Raw genomic sequence first — 25,346 nt, forward strand, 5'->3', positions numbered from 1 at the left:
CGTGTTTCACAAGAATTTTTGAAAAATTAATCGTCTACAATAATATTTAAGATTAATCGTCTTTATGGTTAAGCGTCTATAACCAGTTTCAAAATTGGCGCGCAGCATAATAGCACACATTTTCATTTCCTACTTTCCATAGAAAATGCACGATAGGGAAATCGAGAACTCTTTTTTATTTCTTCCTTGGATATTTAAGCAACATAGCTCATTTATGTAAGTTTTTTGCAATATTTTACAAATCACATTTCTAAAATCATTATACAATCGTACACATATTTTTAAAAAATACGTTCTACTAAAAAATTACATGTTAAATATATGTTAGTGTTACATATGATGCTGAAATGAATTTTTAAAACATATTTCCTAAAATAATATGAAAAACATGTTCTGCATAAAAATTTGAAATGATAGTCAATTTTTTCATGAGAAAGAATTATCTTTTATTTTCAGACATAAATGGATTGAAAATGACCCGAAGTATGACAATATAGCTGTGTTAATTGCAGTAAGTGATCAAAATGGTTTCTATTGACTTTCATGCATTAAATTAAATGCAAAAAATATCAGCTTTGTTAGTTTATTATTTCATTAAAATACCATTCTCCGATAACTGTATAGTTTGTGAACGTGTGCCGATTGTACGGAGACGATAGAACGACACTGCTGTTGCAATTAATAGTGTTACTAATTGTAAAGAAAGTAACTAAATCAAACCATCAACGTTATTATAAATATTTTTAATAATTATTAATAATTATTAGCGTTCTTCCAATTTTGACACGAAAATTATACATTCTGTTTTAAAAAATCCCAATGACCTTGATATTTTATCATAAACAAGTTAATAAGAAAATATATTTCAGCATCACATTACTTTTGACAAGGTGTAATCTTTTTAGAAAACATTTTTCTGTGCAACATACTTCTTAGAAATTACTTAGCGTCATCAAGATTTATAATTTGACCTGTATACTATATGTAATAATTTATAATAGCATTTTAATAAATAGTAAATATTTTTAAAAAGTAAACTTTTTAGTAATTTTAAAATTATTTTGATAAAATATTAGAAAATGTTGCATTATAAGTATTATTTATGTAATAATAATTGTGTAAATACCACAGTTTCCCCTTCTCCAAATCTTTATCCATATCATCAGTACCTTTGAAAATGTACTTCCATATACCCTGACTAGATAAGAATCTTTTTCATCACATGTGTAAAGTACAAAGTCATATTGATACAAATACCATAAGACAGAAGGACTTATAAAAATTGATTAGCTTATTTACACAGTAATCCTATTCACAATAAATTTGATAATCACCACGACTTAATCATGTTAGAATTTAAAAGAAGCAAACAAAACGAAAATACCTTTGTAAAAGTATTTTCGAAGTTGTATAGTATATTTGGAATGTAATGACATTGAAATTTATGAAAAGTATGCACCTCTGTTATATTAGTATGTTAAAAAGTTCAGACTCTTTTCTTAAACAAAGACTTGAATAGTATATTGGTAATACACATAAATACTTTCAAGCAAAAATGAGTATTGGCACTTACCAACAATCCCTTGCTGCTGCTGAGGTTGAAGTACTCTTTTTTCTTTGTCGGTCTGTTTTTCCGTAGATACCACAGTCCCTGAAGGAACATTAGTAACAAAATTTGCAGGTGTAACTGGTATTGTAATTTTACTTTTTGTCCAAGGATTGACTGCAGGTAAAGGTGCTTCTACATATTTGACAGGAGCTGAAGATTGAATTTCCGATTCTGCCTCCGTTTCTTCCTTGTCTCTCGAAGTATCTTTATTTCCCACAACATAGTCCATACCTCCTCTATCTACACGATCTCGTTCTTTATATGATCTCTCATTGCTTCCAGTATGACCACGAAGAGGATTTTTGTGATCACGATGTTTCTGCCTTTCTCTAAAATCTCGCTGTTGTTCTCTTAACTTTTCTTTCCTTCTAGCACTCTTTGGTGCTACTGTCTGAAACTCTCCGTCACTTCCTATGTCACCGTTTTGTTCAACAGTGGCTTCTTGTCTTTCCTCAACTAAATTCTCCTTCTGAATAACTAACTGATTCTGTTCAGTGGCAGTTGGTAATTCGTTAACATAACGTTTCTCAATTTTGTTTTGTGGATTGATTCTCCTTCCAGTTCTTTGATAAGATTTCCCTTTAACAGTTAAATTCTGAGAAGCAATACAATCTTTGATGGGTATGGATTGTTGTTGAACCACTTGACTACCAATGTTCTCCTTGTTGTTACCTTTGTTAACAACTCGGGTCTCACTGCTACTTTTTGGATTCAAGATACTTGCATAAGAGACTCCGGGCCCCTGTTCCTTCTCGGCACTTCCCTGCGTACCACTGGCTACCTTGGTCGCCATTTTAAACAGTACCCGCGGAAAGACAAAACACGAGGTTCCAACACGAGGATTTTGTTCAAAAAGGTTTTATAAGATATTATTTCCTCTCAGGCGGTTGAGGAGTCCTGAGGAACGTTGAACACCGTCGGACACATTAATCTAACCGAACAGCCTCGTTGCCTGATTACAGATTCGGGACGTATCGTGTGTCGATTCGGCTTTAAAACATCAATCTAAGGATATCTTCCATACTACAGACTGGATGCATGTCTCCTTCGAGTTCGTGCTCGACAAAGCACGAACACGTTAAATTTAATAGAAATTGGCGTTAAATTTAACACAAACGTAGAACATTAGCCGTTGACGAATAGAAAGCCCACTCGAAACTCGTCACGAGGAATCGCTCTTTCCAGAAGGCGCGGCGTGCACACGCGGTCGTTACTGAATACCTATAGTCTCTTTTTTTTCTCTTATACTTTTTTAATTCAGCCGTACCATTTCTTTAGAAATTCAACGAAGAACAAATTTCTGACGAAAAAATTTCTACTAAAATTCAATCGAATGTACGGAGAATTCTCGTTTTATGTACACGAGGCAATAGGTTGCGTGGTTAAGAACACGCTGACTCGGCGATTTCACTAGACGATCGAAAATCAGCCGGTATAAATATTTTCTTAACCGATGATGAATAATGAAATGATGGTTAATCTACCTTCTTTATAGATGATATATGTCGAAGAAATACAAGAGTATACGCGGTGCGTGCCGAGTAAAAACGAGAAACTTGAGTACACAATCAGAATACACCTTGTTAATACAAGTAATTTTTCTTCTTTGCGTTCTTCTTTATATTTTGCCTATCTATCCTGGATTGTTTGATGTGCAGGTTAAAAATTTTGTCACGACAACAGCGAGTTCAGGAGCACTGTTTCAACGTCACGTTACCACGGATTACGTAAACACGGCATTTTCGACAATCTTTCTCCACGGTCTGCAAAACACATGTGGCCAACGCTTGCTCCTGGCCTGTACGCAAGCGACTACACAGTTTCCGGTTTAATCGATTTTACTAGGCAGTTCTGCAGATAGCGCCACCGTATTTCCTATTTCATAAATGCCCGCACTATTTAAATTAGTCTTTAAACTAGTACGTTCGGGTCACTACGAGAATCTTAAACAAAAGCTTTAAGTGAAATAAAAAAAGAAAAAGATCTGTTTACCTCTAATCCTATTGTCCATACTTGACATACTTTCATTGAATTAATATTTAATACAATTTAACTTGTTTTCTATATGGTGGTCTGTAATATGTATGATTTTTATTGATAAGATAAATAATTCACATTGTCTATAATATTAATATTTTATTCCTTGTAAGCTTCCACTAATCATATATGAATAACATGATAAACAGATAAACAATGATTTAGATAATTTATTCGTTTTTACAAATTATGTTACAATTTATTCGCATTGCATAAAATATAACCATTTTATATAGTTTTCTTTTGTGATAATAAACAACATTTTGTATATTATACAATGTATAAAGGATAGGATCTGTTCACATACATGATTATCTTTCTTCGGTATTTTAGTTCGTAAAATCGATTAAATGACACAATAAAAATCGTAAAGTATCTAAAAAATGGTTTAAATATAATTCTTCTTAATAATATCATGAATAAACACACAAAATTCCATTTCAAAAGTAACCACTTTCTCAGACTATCTTTAGAGTTATCTAAATTTTAGACAAGACATTAGACATCTGCTGAAATTGCGTATGTACATATCAGCTGATTTGTATAGGATATTTCTTCATTGATCGCTCAAACGCTTCTACTATAGTAGACCTGCAAATAGTAAACTAATTAAATACAAACCAAAAGAGTAACTTTAGATAGTAATTAAGAGATATAGTACTCGTTGCCAAATATATGTATATTTATATTTTCCTGCATATGATATACAGTTGCATACCTAAATACTTTCTGATGAAGAAGATAGGCAGATACATGTCCAGCATCTATGTACCGAATTTCAGCTCCTGGCCAAATTTTATCCAAACTCATACAATTATCACGTGGGACGTACGCATCGTTTCTTGCACAGACAGCAATAATCAGCTCAGTATCAACAGGCACTTCAAAATTTTTTAAATGCGTACATTCGTCCATTATTCCGCACATAAATTGCAATGCTTCTCGTTCGCGCCATTTACAATCCGAAAATAGCGGATGTCTTGGGACTGGTAACAAACAAACACCTATTGCCAAAGCAAAATGTGCTATAAACATGCTTGTACCACACCATGCTTTTGTAAAGTTAGTATTTAAAACTGAGGAATATAGAAACAATATAAATATATTAGCAATGTAAATATCTATTAGCAGGTTGTTATCTATTAACTCATTAAACATTTGTAAATGTTGTGGTTAACGTTTCTTTGAATTATTCTAAATGTATGAGAACAACGAAATTCGATACCATTTAGAATTATTAAATTATGAGAGACCAAATACGTAAATTAATTTTTGAGGAATTTTATGTTTTTCAATACCTACATTTAAACCACAGAAATATTTTGTTAAAAAGAAAGAGAAGGAATAAATTTATCATTTTTAATAATGTTAATATGTTATAAATATACATACGAACTATATCTACCTTTAAGTGTATTTGAATCTTTTAATCTAAATTTGTTTGATAAAATGTTTAAAGGAAATATCCTTGCTGCTTTTTCCTCAGCAACTTGATTCTTCAGAGTATTGTCTTGGTTTTGCGAATCACAGTCGTTATGTACTTTATTATTAATCACAGTTTCAGAGGCAGTTGTAGTATGTACTTCTTCAGTAGTATGGTCAGACATATGATTTAATTCATTAACTCTTTTCATACTCGAAGGATAATGCTGTGCAAAATGTTGACCAGCTAAAAACGCATCCTAGAAATAAACGAAATATTTTTTTCTTGCAATTGTATATAAAAATCTATGTCTCGTTTGAGATAATTATCCACTTACGTCTTTACCAATAATTTTCACCATTTTGGCAAGATCATTTTGATATAGTTCATTTTCAAAATATTGATTTTCTAAAAGTGTCCAATTAATCGAAGCGCTCATTACACCTTGAGTAAATACTGGTGATGCTGTTGACCATGAAAGGCAAGGGATTAATGGAATTGGTTTCGGCCAGTTAGTCGCTGCTAATGAAGCCATCTAAACAAATCAATAAATCAATATACATTGTTGATGTTTACTATTAAATAATTTAATTTATCAATATTACTGAACCTTTAGATTTAAAATGAAATGAAAGAATACAAACATGACCACCCATTGATAAGCCGGTCAATCCTAAAGGTCCAAAACCTTGTTGCTCGCACCAATTTAGTAAAACAATTGATTCCATTATTAAACATCCTCCCATGATAAAGATGTCACATACATTATGTAAACAAGATCGTCTACAAAAATTAAATCCATATTAATATATAAATATGTATTTGTTCTGGAATACAGTATGTTTTTAATGTTACAAACCTTTGGAATATAAGTTCTTACATTTGATTCTGTGGTTTCCTTGAACCATAAAATGGATTTTCCAATAACAAAGATGCAATTCCTGATTCTTTTAGTAGTGGTTTGGCAATTAGATTTCTCCTCCTCCAAAAGAACTGATATTATGTTATCAATGAGTTTTATATTTAAAATCAAAAGTAATACTAAATTAAAAAATAATCTCCTCACATGATCTCCTGTTCCAGCAAGATGTAAACAAATGGGTTTTATTTTATGGGAATGCCATTTTGGTGGTAGTACTAATTGGAAATGTGCAGTTATTGTCTCATAAGGCATTATATCAGGGAGGTGTTTATTGAATGGACTTTCAAAACATCCTTCTATGATATGACAATCTGACCATTCTTCATCCTAATTAAATATATATATAAATTACAGATATTATACATATATCTTTTTAGGAAAACATTTATATTATACCTTAGTTATGTTAATTGGGTAATCACGGGGTATAAGTTTATAACATATTTCTCTGTTGGCAAGGAGTCTTCTAAATTCAAAAATCCTAAAATATAAATTTTATGATTAATACTTTATAACTCATATATGTTACTTTGCATACACATTTATGTTACTTTAAATTTCAGAATTCATAATTTTTTAAAATTTTGTTTATTTCTCTTTTAAAAATTAAACATTCATATTTTTCTCCCAACAAGAAAATATTACTTAAAATATAAATATATTAATATAAAATATTACTTATTCACAAATAAAAAATAATAGTTAACGTTATATACGCATTTTATTGGTATATGTATACTCTAGAATATTCTAGAACACGGTGCAAATGTTCAAACTTATTCTAAATAGGATAAAAATTTAAGTATTCTTACCTTTTAAGATTGTGAGGACTACCCCAGCCCTTCGTAAAGAATTTAGTTAGCAAAATACTTCTGTAAACGGCATCCAAACGACTTCGTGGCATTATGAATCATTAATTTCTAAAGATTTGTAAACGCTTTTTTTCCTAATGACGATAGAAATTTATTTGAGATAAAAACGTGTTAATTTTATTCGGATATTCGTTATTCGATTTATGATTTGAGATAATTCGCATATTTTGCGCAAACACTCTCATATTGCAATTTTCAAAATGCTGTTACCGATGTCGACATTGTTCTTGGTCTGACTGCAAACTTGCCGCGGTAAACAGATTATCGCGTATACTAATCAGGCGATAGGAATTATCGGATCAGGTGACGTTCTGCGAGTATATCGCGTATGAACATCCGCTTCTCGCATCTTCACCTCATTACAAATATAACTACAATTTCGATGGACAAATTCCTTAAATATCAACCATTGGTAAGAGGTTGCTACCTCTCGATTTGTTACGTATTTACAATGTTAATTCCGAACCAAGGCGCACAGATAATAAAATTAGGTAGACTTTCCTGATTTCAATCTAATTTTTTTCTAATAAATATGCGCCATCTATTGATTACTTATATTTCAGAGGAATATCAAATGGTACAAATAATATTATTTACAAAATATTCTTTCCATGAATCTGTTATGTATGCATATTTACTTAATTTTATCGTATGTTTCATTTAATTTTAAATACTATTGGCAACGCTGAAGGCGACAACGCTAAAAGATTTTCATTTATTCTTAACACTATATATATATAACACATTATTTAATTTCTAACCATTTCTATAAATGTTTGTAGTGTATTGAGATAGTAATATTGTAAATAATTTGAAAATATTAAGGAAGTTTACAAATTGTAAAATTATACAACACAAAAATGCATTGAATATGAGGTCTAGCTCATAATTCATTTATGATTAAAATGAAACGTGTAACATGTAAATAATTACTTTAATAATTAATCAAGAATTATGTAAATATTTGCATATCACTTGTTTCTTACTTAATGATATTTTATCGAAAAAGGCATAGTTAGACGATTGTAGATAAACAAAGTTAGCTAAGCTAACAGTTAATGAAAATAACAATGTCCGCTTCTCGTGTAGATGAGCTGATCAGTTACTTCAAATCACACAACAAAATTAGAGAACAACAAAGTCATTCTGCTAAAGTACATAGCGTAGGATGGAGTTGCGATGGGAAATTGTTAGCTTCCGGATCTTTTGATAAATCTGTTTGCATTTTCTCCCTTTGTCCGGATCGTTTAGTAAGTTAACATAACCTCAATATCAATTTTCGTTTCTCTTCTGTGTTGTGATTTCTTTATTTAACACTTAATTTTTATAAACGTTTACTTGTTATCTAATGTTTATTATTAATTAGTTGCAATTTTATAAAATTACGATTAATATAAAATAATTTTTTTGATGATTTTATTATTTGAGGTTATGGTTTTAAAAACCATTTCGACCAATTTCAATCAATTAATATAATTCATTGTAGAAACAAGAAACAACTTTCAGAGGACATGGTGGTAGTGTGGATCAATTGTGCTGGCATGCCTTTTACCCTGAATTATTATCTACTGCGAGTGGAGACAAGACAGTTCGTATATGGGATACGAGGACTCAAAAATGCACAGCAAACATCAGTACAAGGGGTGAAAATATTAATATATCATGGTCACCTGATGGTAATACAATAGCAGTAGGAAATAAAGAAGATTTAGTGACTTTTATTGATGCACGGGTGATGAAAATTCGTGCGGAAGAACAATTTAACTTTGAAGTAAATGAAATTTCATGGAATAAGGATTCTGATACATTTTACCTAACTAATGGTCAAGGCTGTGTTCATATACTTAGCTATCCAGATTTAGAATTGTTACATGTAATCAAAGCACATCCAGGGACATGTATTTGTATAGAATTTGATCCTACTGGAAGGTATTTTGCAACTGGTTCAGCAGATGCATTAGTTTCTTTATGGGATGCAGATGAACTGTGCTGTTTAAGAACATTTTCAAGATTAGAATGGCCAGTGAGAACCATATCATTTTCTTATGATGGACAATTATTGGCTGCAGCATCTGAAGATCTTGTGATAGATATAGGTGAAGTTGAAACTGGAGAGAAGATTGCAGATATACCAGTAGAGGCAGCAACCTTTACAGTAGCATGGCATCCAAAACAATATTTGTTAGCATATGCATGTGATGACAAAGATACTTATGACAGAAAACGTGATGCTGGCAGTTTGAAAGTATTTGGATTTGCCAATGACTAAAACAATATTTTTAGACTTTTATATAAAAATATATTATTGTATAAAAAAAATTATTTCCTGATTTTTGTACCTGTCCTAACAATTTTTTAAATACTTCAGATTATCATAATTGTATATTGATTAAAAAAAAGTTTAATTTATGAACAGCAAAATACTATAACCACTTAGCAGTGGAAAGATGGGACTAATCTCTTTATGACATAATTAAAAAATTAAATTTCTCAGTCTACGAAGCAAATTCTTGACCTGCTTAGGAATTAAATTAAAGCTGTAACTCTCAGAAAACTTCTCTGTATACTATTATGCCGATTTCCTAGATAATTAATTAATTACATGTAATTAGTGTAGAGTGCCCTATTGTAGATATGAACACTACACTAATTGAACCCATTTAATTTTGCCCCCTTGTATATAGTGTTTGAAACATTCAATTGATGAAGATTTTCAATATTTTATTGTTTTGCTATTTTGCTGCCATAGTTACTAAAACTCATATATGTCATAATTCTTTCTTAACCTGAAAATACCAGTGAATCAATTTTATACTATTATTAATTCAATCTTTTATTATTGAATCTTTTTATTGATTATATATTCCCATGTCATGCTTAGAAGAGAGTCAGGCTGATTGTAGGTGTCTGTATACATTAACGTTAACGGATGCAATAATTCATGAACAATTTTCTGAAATGAAAGATAGTTTCAATCATGTGCCCAGTATTCATGAAGTGGATGAAGAAGAAACCGACGAGGAAAATACCTGTGATCAAGAATCAAAGACCCCCAAAGATATTGAACAATCTGCAGATTTAGTAAAAGACACTATAGATGAAGATTCCATCTATAGCAATGACTCGTTTTGTTCTGATGAGTCTGGTGATGAATCTGAAGGAACTAATGCCACATCAAGATCGCTTAATGAGTCCCATCATTCTCCTGAAATTACTAATTGCACAAGTAACCAAAAGGATAGCAAAAGTGAAAAAGAAGAAGAAGGATCTGAAAATACAATACAAAACAATGAAATTACAAACTTAGTCTGCTGTAGAAGTTCAATATCTGAAGATAATTCTATAGGCATTAAACAGGTAAGGAACAGAAGGAGGAATATGAGTTTTACAGACGATGAAATTCGGAAGATCGAATGGGAGAATCAAATTCTTTTGAGAAAGATAATGGCACAACAAAGACCAAAGGAGAAGATACTTCATGAAAGTGTCCCATCAACGCGCATAAGCAGCTCTGCAATAAATAGAAAGAAATTACAGAAGAAAATAGAAAATGAAAATATAGTATGTAATAAGTAAATATGTTTAATGTAATTAGTTATAGGATGAATTAATGAAATATATTTACATTTACAGTTGCTCTTGCAAAGGATACAACAAACTAAATCACGTGTTATGAACAATACAACAAAACCTGGTTGTAGACAGACAATTTTATAATCTGTAAGAAAAAATAATTTTTATATATCTTAGATTAACAGAAAATTTTTGATTGATATTGTCCTATTTTACATTAACTATCTGTAATACAAACCTTATAACTGTGGTTTACTTTCTGCACCACAAAAAATTTTAAATACTTATATTTTAAAATTATAAAGAAAAGATGTCAAATTTCATAAATATACTTTATCAGTTTTGTAATAAAACTTATTTTACTAAATTATTTTAAGCAGATTTTAATAATTCTTTTCATAAATAATTTAATATTTTAAGCCACTTTCTTTAAAACAGATTATTTATAAAAGTAAGATTCAAATTATTAAAACACAGTAACATTTTTACCAGTCTTGAAGAGTAGGTACACATTTTTATTTTGTTTTGTATACATCATAACTTTGTAAAATGTTTTGAAAACTTATCGAAGAAATTTCTACAAGTCAAAACTATAAAAATCACAGTTCTCACTCGTTCCAAATAACTTAATTATTACCTTTCTTTACGTAACATCAAGACCAACATTCTTTGAGTATTGTAATAATTTTTCATGTATATGTAGAAAGTATAAAATAACAAATAATCAAAAAAACAAAAATCAATAAATTAGAAATTCTCTTATTTTTATATGTTCATCTCTTTGATTGATTTATGCTTCCATTGTTGTAAAATTTTACTTCCAATTCAGACTTTAGTTGGTCATTCTAACTTGAAACCATGAAAAAGATTGTGATTTCGATTCGATATTTTTCGAAATTTCAACGTGCCATATTAAAGTACCAATAATAACATAAGACAACAAATGACAACGTTAAAAATTTAACGAGTACAAAACAATTTCGCCCGAAATTATTCGGTATTATTATGCTAGGTACTATTCAACAACATATCACAAATGCGCGAAACACGAATAATAACAAAATCAGCCTGTAGTTTAGGCGTTACCGATCACGAAAGGTGTTCCTAATAAATACATTATTACTTTCCATATTAGAAAAGAAAATTGCTTTAACCAGGTCTAGATATCACAAGATACAATATTGAAAATTTTTGGAAACGAGATTAGTCTTCGTGTTTTTTCTTCCAAGACTCTGAGGATGATGGTGTCCATATTGTACTGAGTGAACGAAATGGATCGAAATCCGATCTTTCCTAAAATAATATTGAAAGAGTTTTGTATATAGAATCGAGATAAATATATGAGTAAAAAATTATTCTCTTACTCGTGTATCCGATTCTGTTTGTAATGAAGATAATTGTGAAACTAGAGATGGTGCAGCTGCACCCCATGGACTTGCAGCCCATACACCTCCTGTATTTATTCCCCAAACACCACTTCTTTCTTCTCCTACTGCTGCTCTAGTACATAAAGGTTCCCAATTTGTTTCAACTGTTACCCAGTTATCTGTAAATTCAAGTTCATAATATTTTAATTATTTTAAAATAAAAAAATATGGTCATATTTAGTTGCTATATACTATGTAATAAAAAGATTTTTACCCTTTAATGTATCCGTTAGCATTGGAGGTTTCTCTGAGGATTTTGGTGAATCCAACTGAAATCCAGGTGTTCTATCAGACAATAATTTAAACACAGGATTATTATCTTCCCATAACTGATATCGTGTATCTTCCTCAGGACTCTCTAATTCCATTAATAGTTCATCGGTTTCTGGAAGATCGTCGTAGGGAACCAATTCACGTTCAAACTGAAAAGTTCCAATTGAATTGTGATTGTAAAAATATTAGTATCACACAATTATAAATTAAATTATTTTTTAACCTACCAGTGGTTGTTCAGTAAAGGCATTCATGAAATAACTATTTGAATCTTGCGAATTATTCTGCATTTTCAAAGAATCTTGACTAAGTGGCTTCTCTTTCTCAACAGATTGAAAGCAGAAAGACGGAGATTTCGATACCATTCTGTATTCCTTCGTACTATGTATTAATTCTTGACTTGATTGTTGTTTAATATAATCTACATCTTTGGTGTCGTTATTGAAAACCATTGACATGTCATGCGTGGTCGTTTGAGTTTTGTGTAATTTATTTAAACCCGAAAACGACGAAATACTCTCTTGATTTCGTGCTACGACGTCACTAAACCTTGCTCGATTTTCGCCCCAACATGATGGCGGCGGAGGTAACGGAGCGGAAACAGCTCCCAATGCACGTGTTGCATCTTCTCTTTGGTTAGTATTTCCATTTAATGTTGCTGTTATGATAAAAATAATTAATAATTAATGGTCAATAATTAACAAAATTAAATTAAGAGATTTGGAGATTTTATATACCTTTTATATGTCCTTTATCGATGACTCGACGTTTCTGGGATCCCTTATCCTTCCTAGGAGGATTTTTATTCTGTCGTGGTAACTTGAAGGATGACTCAACAGTACGGGTTGTATGAATATGGTGTTTCATAGTAGATCTTGTATTCGTTTTCCATCTGTTTGGATTATTGTGTCTTTCTTTATCATATTCATCGTCGTCACAGTCACCTTCGTAATTATCTCTATAATCTACGCATGGCACAGAAACAATTGATTGAGATTTAGTCTTTTTAGTTGCAGGTTTCCTTTGCAACTTATCGGATTTTCCACAAGGTTGATTGAAATTCTGTAACAAATAATATTTATTGTAAAATTTATTTTCTAATTTGTAAAATGAATAGAGGTAGTAATTTGATATACATACAGTTTGACCAGGTTTCTCACCTTACACAGCGGTGGATCATCTTGAACAGAACTCTCTGTTGTTGTAGACGACGTTTCTTCCTCCGAAAGATGAATGTTCCGTTGATTACTATTCGACTCAAATTTTTTAAAGGATACGTGATTATTATTGCTATTTCCAACTGCAGTTTGTTTTCTTTTACTATCTAGCTTATTAGTTCGAGTATTATTAAGAAGTCCCGTTGTGTCAACTTGAACTTCATGATCGACCAGCTTCGTTTCCGTCTTAACATTTGTTGTTTGATTAGACTTTCCTTTCCTATTTGTTGCAGGACTTGTCTTTGTAACCGTATTTATAGGGTATTTCTTTTCCTGAGTTCCCTGGATATCAGAAAATGCGTTCTCTGCCACAGAATTATCCGTTTGAACTTCCTGTACATTGTTTTGCTTTCTATTATTCTTTTTCTTGACACCAAGCGTAATATTGCTTATAACGTTACTGTTATCTAAATTCGATTCTTCGCATCGTTTAAATGTCAACATGTCTTTCGATTCGGTGTCAAGCTTAAATCTGCGTTCCTCATCTGCAGACCAGTCAGGAATTTTCAGTCCTTTTTGCATGTTATCTTTGTCCTTATACTTTTTCACGTTCATCAGTGTCCAATCTGGATATGTTTCTTCCTTTTTTGCCATTTTCTGTTTTTCCTCGTTTATTAATTTCTCTTTCAAAGAACTCGAATCTTGCGCTGTATGTGGAGGCATGTGCGATAATAACTTTAAATCTAGAGGTGGTTGAACTGAACTTTCTCTCGAGAAGTTAGGTAAAGCTCCCCGTAATATTCGATCCGCTTCAAGAATTGAAATAGCAAAAACACATATTAATAATATCAACGAAAGACTTATAGCTGTCCATTGCACAATGTATTCCCATGACGGTCTTGCAAGTGCCGCTGTGCAAACTTCCATAGAATACAGAGGAACAGTAGCGAGTAAATTAACTATCACCATACCGTTCTCGATATCACTATCAGAACCCAAACTTGTAGATATCAGGAGCTTCCTTTCGACTCGTGACAAGGTGAAGTCTGGCGTAAATGCTATTTCCACCTTTTTTGTGGCATTTGGGTTCAATTTGAACGGCATGCAGTTCAATACTTTGAAACCATACCCTTCGCATCGTAAACCGTTAATATAAAAACCGTAGACTTCTATAGGAAGTTCTCCTGTATTCCTTGCCATAAAGAATCTCTTTACCGTCAGATTTAGAACCGAATTTCGTTTAAATCGTTCTCCTATTATTCAGAAAAAGAACAAAATATATTGTTATTTTTTTTTAATGTATTAGTTTATGTTAATTTGTAATTATTAAATAGATGGTAATTTTTAGTAAAATGATTCCATTTTTTTTTATTATGCTTGAACGGTAGAATGAGGGTAGAGAAACGTACATACGTTCACAATCTTTAAGATGTTTTTCTATAAGTTCGAATAGTAAAGGCGTAGTAGAACCTGGCTTTCGATTTCCAAATCTAAACTGTGCACTTGCTCCTTGACCCATCACACGCAATACTTCCAAAATAGTCATGTTATTCCTACAATTATTGAAAATGAAGGAAGATTTGTTACTCATTTTTTTATTTTGATGAATTTGGTGATGAAATTTACCTAATATATAGAAGTGCAGATGATAAAGATGATGAGAAAGGTGTATATGATACTTGTACAGTTCTCGATTCCGAAGGTTTTAAATACAAGGGAATAGATTGTGATGCTACTGTAATATCCCATTCTTTCTCGAACATTTCTCTATCTACTATACTTTCTTCTAACTTGAATTCTTCTGCAACTGTAGATCCACATTCTACACATGTAAACTTAAACCTATATATAAAAATATATTCATTCATATTACATGTTTTTGTTATAATTTTTGTATGGACAACACTTTATATAGAGTGAAACAAAAAAAGAGTTTATAACTTTTGGAGTAGATAGTATTTGTCTAACGATGAAAAAATGTCCTAATAAACATGGGTCGAAAAATTAACAGTTCCAAAGTTAAAAACAATTTGTTGTTTCAGTTAAGGCGACTGACCTTCTTGTTTCAGAAGCTATCATATCATGTGGAAATAATGTGAAGATTTCTTAAAAGTATAGTGTACTCTTCAACAATTAATGACATAGACGAATTACGTCAGAAAATATAAAATGCTAGTGAAATAGTTAGAAGACGACCAAGAATTTTTTAAAAAGTACGCAATTTAATACAAATATGTCAAGCATGTGTGAAAATGGAAGGCGGACATCTAGAAAGCTTTCTGTAATCAGAAAAAGAAGAAATGATAATGTAATCCACTGTTTGAATATGGTATGATATCTCCCGAAGCAAGTTTGTCGCTTTAATCGAAACAAAGTTGTTTATAACTTTGAAAATATTCATTTTTCGACCCATGTTTGTTTAGGACTTTTTTTTCATCTTTTGGAAAGTACTATCTATCCTAAAAGTTATGAGTTTCACCGTGTATATATATTTGTTTATTTATTCAAAAAATACATACTTAGCAGGTAACGAATGATAAAGTCTCGTTCCTTGTGGATAATTCCAATCCATAACTAATTGTATTATTAAAGGAGTGATACTTGGATTGTACACTTTGATCGTGCTATAGGATGTATTTCCAATTTGCGTCAAAGGAAACACCAAAGCGACTTTATTTTTACTATTACCGAAACCAGTTAATAAACTGGGCCAATGTGGTTTTATATTTAAATAAAATTTGTGCCCGCGAACTTCTGTTGTATCTAAACGCATCGTAATATTGTCCCAAGAACGACCACCTGTTGAATTAAGAAATCGTGTATATCTGGTATTTAATAAATTTAAATCAGAGTCTCTTGTATGTGAAGGTAGAGCCAAGGTGTTTAACCACTGTTTACCAGCTGTAACAAGATAAAAAGTATGAGTTTAATAATATAAGTACATGTACATATATAAACATCATTTAAATTACAGTGTGTATAATAAGATAACTGACCATTGCTGTCCAGTGATAAGCCTAAATAACAATGATGCTTACAAGCCACTGATGGTTCAATTCTTACTGAACCAATGTAATTTTCTCCTTTCGTTATAACAGGCATTGATGCTTCTTCTAAAGGTATGTATTTTATTCTGTTATCTTTATTTACTGGTGCGATTCGAGTTACTTGCATAGGCTTAACGAATGTTGAATATACCTTTACTTGCTGCACGCAAATTGACCCCTGCAAAATTATTACAATAGAAATTATTTAAAAAAGTTTATCAAAAATTCAGAAAATTCAGATAAATCTATCAATAATTTGGTACAATATTCTAATCACTTACAGGGAAACAATCTGTAAAAATAAGTTTTTTCAAAGAAATTCTTCCATATGCAACCCGCATATAAACTGGTAAAATAAATCTTTCATAAGTTGTTCTAACGAATACATCACCCACAATTGTATCTTCCTCAACTATTGGAGTTTTGACTTTAATTTTAAAAATAGCTAAGTAACCAGGTTTTATGTATTGCTAAAATTAAGTAATGTTTTATTAACGTTTTTATGATTATTATATTGTAATAAATATTTGTTATAATAGAATTATTACTTACATTACCCATCTGACTGCATACAGTTATATTACGAAGTTCTTTATCCAATAAATCAGCAGGACCTTTTTGACAACCCATAAGTTCCAATACTGCACCAGGCATGTTAACACCCCAACCATGTAAATCTATATTAATAGGATTTTGATTCTCCAAAGCAAAAATAGCCTCATTTTCAGTTCCACTTCCTACTGTACCAAAATTCATCGTGCCTTCGTCACTTTCTCTTTCATCGGGAACAATTTTCCTTACTTTTCCATCATAACTTAGCAATGGAACTTCAGTTACAGAAACGTTTGAATGAATTAAAATTGACGATTCCATCTTCACATTATCAGTTTTCCTATCTTTTGCGAGTTGTAAAGAAAATATATTAACTTTCTGCTCTGGTTTTATTACTCTTGGAATAAAATTTTTTATCTATAAAATGAAAGATATATATTTTAATTTCTAATTAAGTTTTTTCTTGGAGTTTTGTATTATCATTGTAACTTACTGTAAAAAGTGTCTTTACATGCGATGACATTGTCACATTTGTAATAGCTAATGGTAATTTAAACTTATTAACAACGCTAAAATTTCGTGTTTGATTAGATTGGAGAGAACAATAATGCGTAATTGATGCGTTTACTTCTAGTCCACCCTGTAGAGCTTGTGCTACCCATGGAATTGTTAGTTTTTGACTAGAACCACCAGGACCTATGGCTTTTATCACTAATTTCCCCTTAAAATGTTGTAATTCTAAACCAGTCTTCCCTAAAATAAAATAATATACGTTATTATATGATATAATATATATATTGTGAAATTACGTACAGTCATAAATTAATGCTCCTATGGCAATCGGTATATCGGTATCTCCAGGAATTACCGCCTGTTCGAAATGAAGTTTTAATGCTTTAGAAACTGGCGTACTAATTATATTCTGTAAAATATATAAAAATTCTTTTGTTTATAATGATCCAAATACTTCATAAATTATATTAAAAAAATTATTTACCATAACTTTTATTGGTTTTTTTGCCGAATTTTTCAAAGCAATAGGGTATTGGATGGGAGGTTGCAGTGAGCCGCCCATACCTAAATTAATTACTCCAGAACTTCCACCCCAATGAAGACCAGCCCCACTTTTAACTTCGACTTCAACTGTTACAACAAGCACTTCTGAAGTATTGTTTACTTTAAGTCTGTAATTAAGACAGATATCAATAATTAAATGTAGAATAATTAAAGATAACATTTTTGACACAAACCTAATGTATGCAGTATGGTTTTTTTCTGTGTAAGCATTAAAATGTAATCTTATGATAGGCTTTGTCTGATATGGTGGAATTTCCCATAGTTCACGTGAACCTTCTGCTTCTCCTGATGGTAATTCTAGTTGAAATTCTCCACCACTACTATATACCTCTAATACCTTATTCATAAAATATAAAATACAGATAATTATTAAATAAAATAAAAAGTAAATAATTTTTAAAATGTTATATACTTATATATTATATAATATATAACTTAATATTATATAATAATTTAAAAGATATATAAACAAATCCATACTTGTAAAGCTTCTGAGTGTGGATTGTGCATGTATATAAGTGGAGTAAATGTTGCATTTAAAGGTAATTTAACACCCACTACAGGTCTGAGTCGATATGGACTACTGATACTTATTCCTTTCACCTATGTGGCGATAAGATTATATTTTTAATAAAGAAAAATATATGTAGAATTTACAATTATAAATACAATAGTTTGTGATTACTTGATATTTCACAGTTCCATCTGCTGTATGTATAAGAAGATGTATATCAATATCACCTTCTTCTCGACCAAGAAAGATAACATCAAATGTTGTATTCCCCAATGGTGGAATTACCTATACAGATTAAATTGTGATAATGAAACTTATTGTATTGTTACATTGTTCTATATTACATTGTTCTATATTATACCTTACATTGTTTTATATTATTTTAAGATTAATTTACCAATCTTTCGTTCCTTTTAGATATTTTCATTTCTTTTGTCTCTTGAAAAATAGCCATAAAACCTTACATCATGAAAAACTTACTTTGTTTCGAAAGAATGATGAATGGAAATGACGTGTATTTCCAGAAATTGATAAAAGGTGGATTGTTTTGTTGTGATCTCTATTAAACACGATCACAGTTTCTTGGTGGGGTATACCAAGTTGTCTAGAAACAAAAACATTTTCATTGTATGTATATTCACCTATATTAATGTGACACAGCCAAAATTTATATACCTCTCTTTAAAGTCCAAAACATGTGGTTTGAAATAAACATAAGACAATGAATCTTGTGTTTTATCTTCGTCTGATGTTGTATCCCTTAAAAATCAGTTTGAAAATTTTAATATATCTAATAGTAATTTTCAAATGTATTTGTAATAGTGGAAATTGAAAATAGGAAAGGTATGAGAAAAATTAGTTTGAAGTAATCACAGTTAGTAAAGTGTTTAAAATTTTAAAAAGCTGTTACTTAAATGTATTACTGTAATAAAACAATTCAAATATTTTATTAAATGATTAAAATCATTGTATATAATAACATATCTTTCTTACATTTTAAACTATTATATCGTTTTTGTGCTATGATATAAAGACAACTAATTAATTAAAAATCCTAAATATCTATCTCTTATATTTTTTCAATTTTTTGCCTTGCATGAAATAAAAAAGAGATGAATGGAAAATTATAATAATGTACATAAACATTTTGAAACTGAAGAAGGAAACTTATAATGAAAACCTTTCCTACTTTCACTCACCATTATTTTAATGAGTATTATGCTTACCCAGCCCCTTGTACTGTATTAGTAAAATCCTATAAAATAAAAATTTAACATTATATAGAATCATATAACATTCGTTTTAGAATATTAATATATATTTAAAAAAAATAAAAAAATTTTACTAAAATATTTAGGGAAAAATACTCATTGCCGTCAATTTTATATTTAAAAATTTGTTTGTTTGAAACTAGCTATTTAACGCAAAAATTTTAGTTTTCTTCTCTAATCTAATGTAATCTAATGGAATCTAATATAAGATAAGACAATTTAGATAAGAAAAGAAATGCAACTAACCTTATGCATAGACATAGGTATGTTGTCCAAAAGGTATTGAACATCATTGTCATCCTGTACGAAGGCTATGAAACATTTCTTATTAGATAAAAATCTTAAATAAATTATCAACTTTTTATACAGATTATTTGTAACAAAAATTATGAAATATAAACGATATAAAATCATCATAAATTATAAAATATTACTTCAGAAATATATTAATCATTTAGAGAGATTTGATATAATAATAATCAGATTCATCATTAGAAAACAGTTATTAATTGGAAAATATTGTCATTCATTAATATCATTAACATAAAATTTTATGTACGTCATATTATACTTTTACATTCATGAAGTTTCTATGCACATGTATGACATAAAATTTTCACTAAAAATTCCTTACTTATCTCCTAAAACATAATATCATATCAACATTTTATCTGCTACAGTATAATACTACAAACATTGTAAATCTCTGTCACTATAATTGACAATATGTTCACAATATAATGATAACTACAAAATAATAAAGAAAACCTTGTATTTGTGAGAATACATGAATTAATTTATAATTCAAGGACGTAAAAAAGGAAACTATCAATAAACATACCATAAAGTATCTTTGTTAACAAGCAAGTAAGTACAGATCTTTAAATTTTCTTAGAAAAATGAGAATTTATTAACTTTTAACAAGCACATAGGACTTTGTATTAACATAAAATTATATTTTAAGTAAACAATGTCTGATCATATATCAAACAACAGTGCAGAAACGTTATTTAAGATGTATATTATTGTGGCGAAATGAAGATAATTAAAATAGTATAAATATACATTTACCATTATTGTGCCCATGTAAGGACGGTCGAATTTGTGACGTCAACTCGAAAAACGTTAACAAGAAGATACAATAAAGTACTTTTAACTCAGTCATAATAATAGTTTTCACTGTGTTGTTTGCTGTTTTGTCTTTAGCAGAAATGAAAATCCGCTTTCGGCCATACTTTTGCCACTATCGAATTCTGGGGTATCGATTCTACTTCCGTCCGATTTGAAACCTTTCTACAGATAAATTTCATACAACCAATCTGACGAAGATGGATTATATATGTATTATCTCTATATCTTATTGTTATATCAATGTATCATTCGTATATTAATCTCTGATATGTTAATTTCTCGATTATTTCGTTTTTCTGTAAATAGTTCAAGTTCTCAAAGTAGTCAAACAATCACGTCATTTGATTCATCACTTATAATTTATAGGCGGGTAAAGACTGGCAAGTTTGTAATTAAAAGTTGTGGTTTTTCATTTTATTTCAAAATATATATTGGTAATTTGCGATTTCATATATATATATATGCATATGTTATGATGATTTCGAAATGATACTTATATTTGATTAGTAGAATGTACGTTTATTATTTCAGAATTAATTATACAATTTAAAATGTTGGCTCACGTAATTTTGTTGATTTTTATATTTCCAAATACTCACATAAAAATCGCAAATAATATTTCAGAACCTTATTATAAACTATCCAATTACGTTACTTTATTGTGAGAAAGTTGACAACTTCACGGTTTTTTTTGAATATTTTATTGAAGTTTGAAGTTGATTTTATATCGTTCAATATATTAGTTGAATAAATGAACACGATATTTAATACTAACTTAAAAAGCTATTTTTGTAAGTTTTAAATAAATATACGTAGTTTGTTCAATGAATCTGATCAAGGAAGGTAGGGAAATTCATGTAATCAATATCTAGGGGAAACATAGGAAACCCTAGTATTTAATTTATTTCGAGCCAGTTCAAGCTTTCAAATATGAAAGCTCTATCTGCACATGTGTTGCATATAACCTAATAAGTAAATAAATATAAAAAAAAGTATTACATTATTGCGGTGAACATTTTATGTTTTAAAGAATTTTATATATTGGACATTTTAATATAGAAATTTTACTAATTTGGAAATAGACATCCAAAATGCGGAATACTAGTATGTGATATATATGTTAAATTATTAATAGAATTATCATTAAACAGATGTTTAATTAACCCTTATTCTAAATAAAATAGGCAATAGAACTAAGAAAAAGAAACTTTCTTGGATATGTAGAAAGAAGATAAAATCACAGAAATCAAAGAAACCAACACAAGAGATAGATAACAATACAGATGAAAATAAGAAACCTAGGATTATTGTTCGCAATATACCATTTAAGGTTAGTGCACTTTTCAATATTGAATAAGAAATATATTTCTATATTAGCAAATACATATTTATTTATGTCATTAGGCAACTCCAGAAGATGTGAAAAAATTGTATGAACCATTCGGACAAATATTAGAAATAAATTTTCCAAAACGGACAGATGGCTCCCCAGTTGGATGTTGTTTTATTCAATTTAAACAGCTAAAAGATGCTTCAAAAGCAATATTTAGTACAAATAAAAAGGAATTTCTTGGTATTGTTCTATTAAGAAATAAAAATTACCAATATTGATAATTTAAGTAATAATTTGTTGATGATAATGTGTTAAAAACATATTTTTAGGTAGAATAATAAATAGTAGTTGGGCTGTTTCAAGATCAAAATACTGTGAAAAGTTGAAAAAAGAATCAGAAAAAGCAGAAAATTTGGATAATGAACATGGCACAAGTGAGGCTACAGAGAGAAATCAAGATAAAAAACATGAAAATAAACAAATGAAACAGGATGAAGCTGAAGAAGAAGATCCATCTAAACAGGAAACATTATTACAAATAAAAAGGGAAAGGAGAAGATTGCTCAAGGACAAAAATAGAAAAAAGAGAGCAAGAATTGTAATAAGAAATTTATCATTCCAGGTAAGATAATGGTAAAAATTTACATTAGTTTTTCTTTTAAAAGATTTGTATTTTTCATCATGATTGTAGGCAACTGAAGAAGACTTGAAAAAACATTTTTGTCCATATGGGGCAATAGAAGAAATCAAAATTCTGAAGAGAAGTGATGGCAAAAATATAGGATGTGCATTTTTACAATTTGAACATGTACAAAGTGCAGCTAAGGCTATACATTATACAAACTTACAACCACTTCTAAATAGACCCATTATAGTTGATTGGGCAGTATCTAAAAATAAATTTGTACAAAATAATTCTGAAAATAAACAGGAAGATGAAGTTAGAGTAAAGGTGGAAGAAGAAAGTGACATAGAAAATACAGATAATACAAAACAATTAAGTTTAAACGGAGAGCTAGGGGCGTGAGTAAATTTATAATTTTAAAGAAAGGATATGTAATTTTGTATTTTAAATACTGTTTTAAAAGCATACAACTAAAATGTAACTAAACAAAATGTAATTGCAGTGAGGATGAAAAATTCGATATTGTCACAGAAAATGTTGAATTTGATAATGATTGTTTAGATGAAGTAGAAACAGAAAATGAAAATGAAGTATCTGAAAACAATGAAGAAAATGAAGAGGAAGAACAAGGAAAGATAGATGTAAAAGAAACAAAACCACGTTTCAAATCTCATGATGTTTCTGAAGGAAAAACCATATTTCTAAAAAACGTACCATTTTCAGTAAAAAATGATGAGTTGAAGAAATACATGGAACGATATGGACCTGTTTATTATGCTCTCATATGTATAGATCCATTAACTGAATTTTCAAGAGGTACAGCATTTGTTAAATTTAAGGTAAATTTTTATGAAATATATTCTATCCTTTTCATAACAGAACTTATATTTTCATAAAGATTCGATTGTAGAATGTTGAAGATGCTGAAAAGTGTTTAGCAGCAGGGAATGAATTGCAAATGGAAGGTCAAATACTTGAAGCACACAGAGCAGTGGATAGAAATGAAATCGAAGATAAGGCAAATTCAAAACAATACAAACAAAAGGATTCTAGGAATTTATATCTTGTAAAGGAAGGAGGTATATATTATATAAAATAAAAAAAGGGGAGAAATTTCTTTTAGTAATAATTTTGTATAATATTAGAGATTAATTGATAAGTAAATTTTAATTTTTTAGTTGTATTAGCTGGAAGTTCAGCTGCAGTTGGAGTTTCAGCGACAGATATGTCAAAACGGTTGCAAATAGAACGATGGAAATCACAGATATTGCGAAATTTAAATATGTTCGTGTCCAGAGTACGACTTGTTGTTCATAATTTACCAGCTACGTTAAATGACGATAAATTCAGAAAAATCCTCGAACGTCATAGTCCTCCTACAGCGGTTATAAGAGAGGTATTAGAAGAATTATTACATAATTCCAACTTAAATATTTAATGTTGAATAAACTTATGTTAGAAAATTAATTTTTAAGTTAATTTTATAAAGGTACGTATTATGCGAGATCCAAAAAATGTGGATCTAAAGGGAGTGTGGAAATCGAAAGAATATGGATTCGTTTCGTTTACGAAACACGAAGATGCACTTGAGACTTTGAGAAGTGTGAATAATAATCCAAATATATTCACTCCTAAAAGGGTACATAATATATAAATAATATCAATAATATAAATATAATTTTTTTTTAAATTATACTGTTACATATCTCATATTTTTATTTATTTAGAGACCAATTGTATCCTTCTCAATAGAAAACCGAGTAATGGTGAATGCCAAACAAAAGAGACTTCAAAAAAGTCGCGAAAATAATCCTCTTTGGTCAGGAAACAAAGTTAAAGCAAAAAAAGAAGATACAAACCAAGAAGTTGCAGCGAAACGACCAAAAACTGAAAATGAGGACAAGTTTAATATAAAACCGTACACCGGAATGGTTGGGAAACCTGGTGAAAATAAATTACGGTCAAAACACAATTTAAAAATTCAAGCAATGGTGCATAGTCAAGCAGTAAAAAAAGAGAAAAAGATCAAGAAGTCTTCTAAAAAATTAGAAATGAAAAGAAAGCAAAAAATTGCCGATAGAAATGAAGTTAAAGTAAGCATTTTTTAAATCTATAAAACTAAAGATTGCATAACAATTTATATTTTTTAATTGAGACTTTTTCTTTACAGCCAAAACAAAGAACGAAAGTAAACCACGATGATGTGAATTTGGAGAAACTTGTAAATAAATACAAAGACAAATTAAAATCGATAGAATTAAAAAAATCTAAATGGTACGAATCGTAGAATTTAATTGTTACAGTAGGAATTTTACGATAAGAAATTATACTGAAAAGCTAATTTCTGTATACACATTATAAAGAAAAATAAAACGGCAAAACGTTGTAAGGTTTTTATTGTAAAACTACCTTTATACATCATTTTATTTTAAAACTTAAAAAATAAATATTATGGCATTTTAATTTAATCCATGTGACATTGTACAAAATAGTAAAACATTTA

General features: G+C 29.7%; 6 protein-coding genes across 13 annotated transcripts in view; 3 read left to right on the plus strand and 3 right to left on the minus strand.

Annotated features, from left to right (window-relative positions):
* The window catches only part of Larp (La related protein), a 30,387-nt gene extending 26,973 nt beyond the window's left edge, over positions 1-3,414 (minus strand). For all 4 annotated transcript variants that reach the window (XM_072007376.1, XM_072007384.1, XM_072007394.1 and 1 more), the window contains exon 1: positions 1,574-3,414. In XM_072007376.1, coding sequence (XP_071863477.1) covers positions 1,574-2,402 — 829 coding nt within the window. In that variant the 5' untranslated portion in view covers positions 2,403-3,414. The remainder of the gene's footprint in view (positions 1-1,573) is intronic.
* Positions 3,415-3,815: 401 nt separating this feature from the next.
* LOC139989285 (protein ABHD18) lies at positions 3,816-7,422 on the minus strand. Of its 3 annotated transcripts, none has more exons than XM_072007493.1 (9): positions 6,804-7,422; positions 6,388-6,472; positions 6,136-6,318; positions 5,950-6,062; positions 5,714-5,852; positions 5,407-5,604; positions 5,052-5,328; positions 4,365-4,722; positions 3,816-4,237 (listed from the first exon to the last, which is right to left on the minus strand). In XM_072007493.1, exons 1-9 carry the CDS (start codon positions 6,893-6,895, stop codon positions 4,177-4,179), a joined length of 1,506 nt encoding a protein of 501 aa, XP_071863594.1. In that variant the 5' UTR covers positions 6,896-7,422; the 3' UTR covers positions 3,816-4,176. The 3 variants fall into 3 exon arrangements, with proteins under 3 accessions (XP_071863594.1, XP_071863611.1, XP_071863603.1); XM_072007510.1 differs by having other exon boundaries at positions 4,365-4,632; positions 6,804-7,421; XM_072007502.1 differs by having other exon boundaries at positions 4,365-4,650; positions 6,804-7,419.
* Positions 7,423-7,586: 164 nt separating this feature from the next.
* On the plus strand, positions 7,587-9,328 carry Tex (THO complex 3 homolog tex). The gene is made up of 2 exons (XM_072007525.1): positions 7,587-8,113; positions 8,350-9,328. Exons 1-2 carry the CDS (start codon positions 7,922-7,924, stop codon positions 9,130-9,132), a joined length of 975 nt encoding a protein of 324 aa, XP_071863626.1. The 5' UTR covers positions 7,587-7,921; the 3' UTR covers positions 9,133-9,328.
* A 139-nt stretch (positions 9,329-9,467) lies between these two features.
* Positions 9,468-11,791, plus strand: LOC139989302 (uncharacterized). The gene is made up of 2 exons (XM_072007539.1): positions 9,468-10,424; positions 10,497-11,791. The coding sequence occupies exons 1-2, from the start codon at positions 9,732-9,734 to the stop codon at positions 10,578-10,580; spliced, it is 777 nt and encodes a 258-aa protein (XP_071863640.1). The 5' UTR covers positions 9,468-9,731; the 3' UTR covers positions 10,581-11,791.
* Tmem131 (Transmembrane protein 131) lies at positions 10,919-21,256 on the minus strand. Of its 2 annotated transcripts, XM_072007438.1 has the most exons (23): positions 20,826-21,252; positions 20,001-20,065; positions 19,710-19,738; positions 19,159-19,242; positions 18,964-19,087; positions 18,655-18,768; positions 18,450-18,572; positions 18,143-18,306; positions 17,890-18,076; positions 17,706-17,814; positions 17,386-17,645; positions 16,893-17,309; positions 16,622-16,810; positions 16,290-16,518; positions 15,813-16,194; positions 14,920-15,135; positions 14,707-14,846; positions 13,297-14,546; positions 12,874-13,198; positions 12,364-12,794; positions 12,078-12,285; positions 11,801-11,982; positions 10,919-11,729 (listed from the first exon to the last, which is right to left on the minus strand). In XM_072007438.1, the coding sequence occupies exons 1-23, from the start codon at positions 20,917-20,919 to the stop codon at positions 11,640-11,642; spliced, it is 5,412 nt and encodes a 1,803-aa protein (XP_071863539.1). In that variant the 5' UTR covers positions 20,920-21,252; the 3' UTR covers positions 10,919-11,639. The 2 variants fall into 2 exon arrangements, with proteins under 2 accessions (XP_071863539.1, XP_071863530.1); XM_072007429.1 differs by lacking the exons at positions 10,919-11,729; positions 11,801-11,982; positions 12,078-12,285; positions 20,001-20,065 and having other exon boundaries at positions 12,340-12,794; positions 20,826-21,256.
* Positions 21,257-21,694: 438 nt separating this feature from the next.
* On the plus strand, positions 21,695-25,228 carry LOC139989257 (RNA-binding protein 28). Of its 2 annotated transcripts, none has more exons than XM_072007451.1 (11): positions 21,695-21,728; positions 22,070-22,215; positions 22,290-22,458; positions 22,548-22,840; positions 22,910-23,241; positions 23,346-23,682; positions 23,754-23,922; positions 24,022-24,239; positions 24,333-24,482; positions 24,571-24,936; positions 25,014-25,228. In XM_072007451.1, the coding sequence occupies exons 1-11, from the start codon at positions 21,710-21,712 to the stop codon at positions 25,128-25,130; spliced, it is 2,316 nt and encodes a 771-aa protein (XP_071863552.1). In that variant the 5' UTR covers positions 21,695-21,709; the 3' UTR covers positions 25,131-25,228. The 2 variants fall into 2 exon arrangements, with proteins under 2 accessions (XP_071863552.1, XP_071863560.1); XM_072007459.1 differs by lacking the exon at positions 21,695-21,728 and adding an exon at positions 21,805-21,989.
* Positions 25,229-25,346: the final 118 nt, after the last annotated feature.

The sequence above is a fragment of the Bombus fervidus genome, chromosome 1 (genome assembly GCF_041682495.2).
Source record: "Bombus fervidus isolate BK054 chromosome 1, iyBomFerv1, whole genome shotgun sequence".
Taxonomy (NCBI): domain Eukaryota; kingdom Metazoa; phylum Arthropoda; class Insecta; order Hymenoptera; family Apidae; genus Bombus; species Bombus fervidus.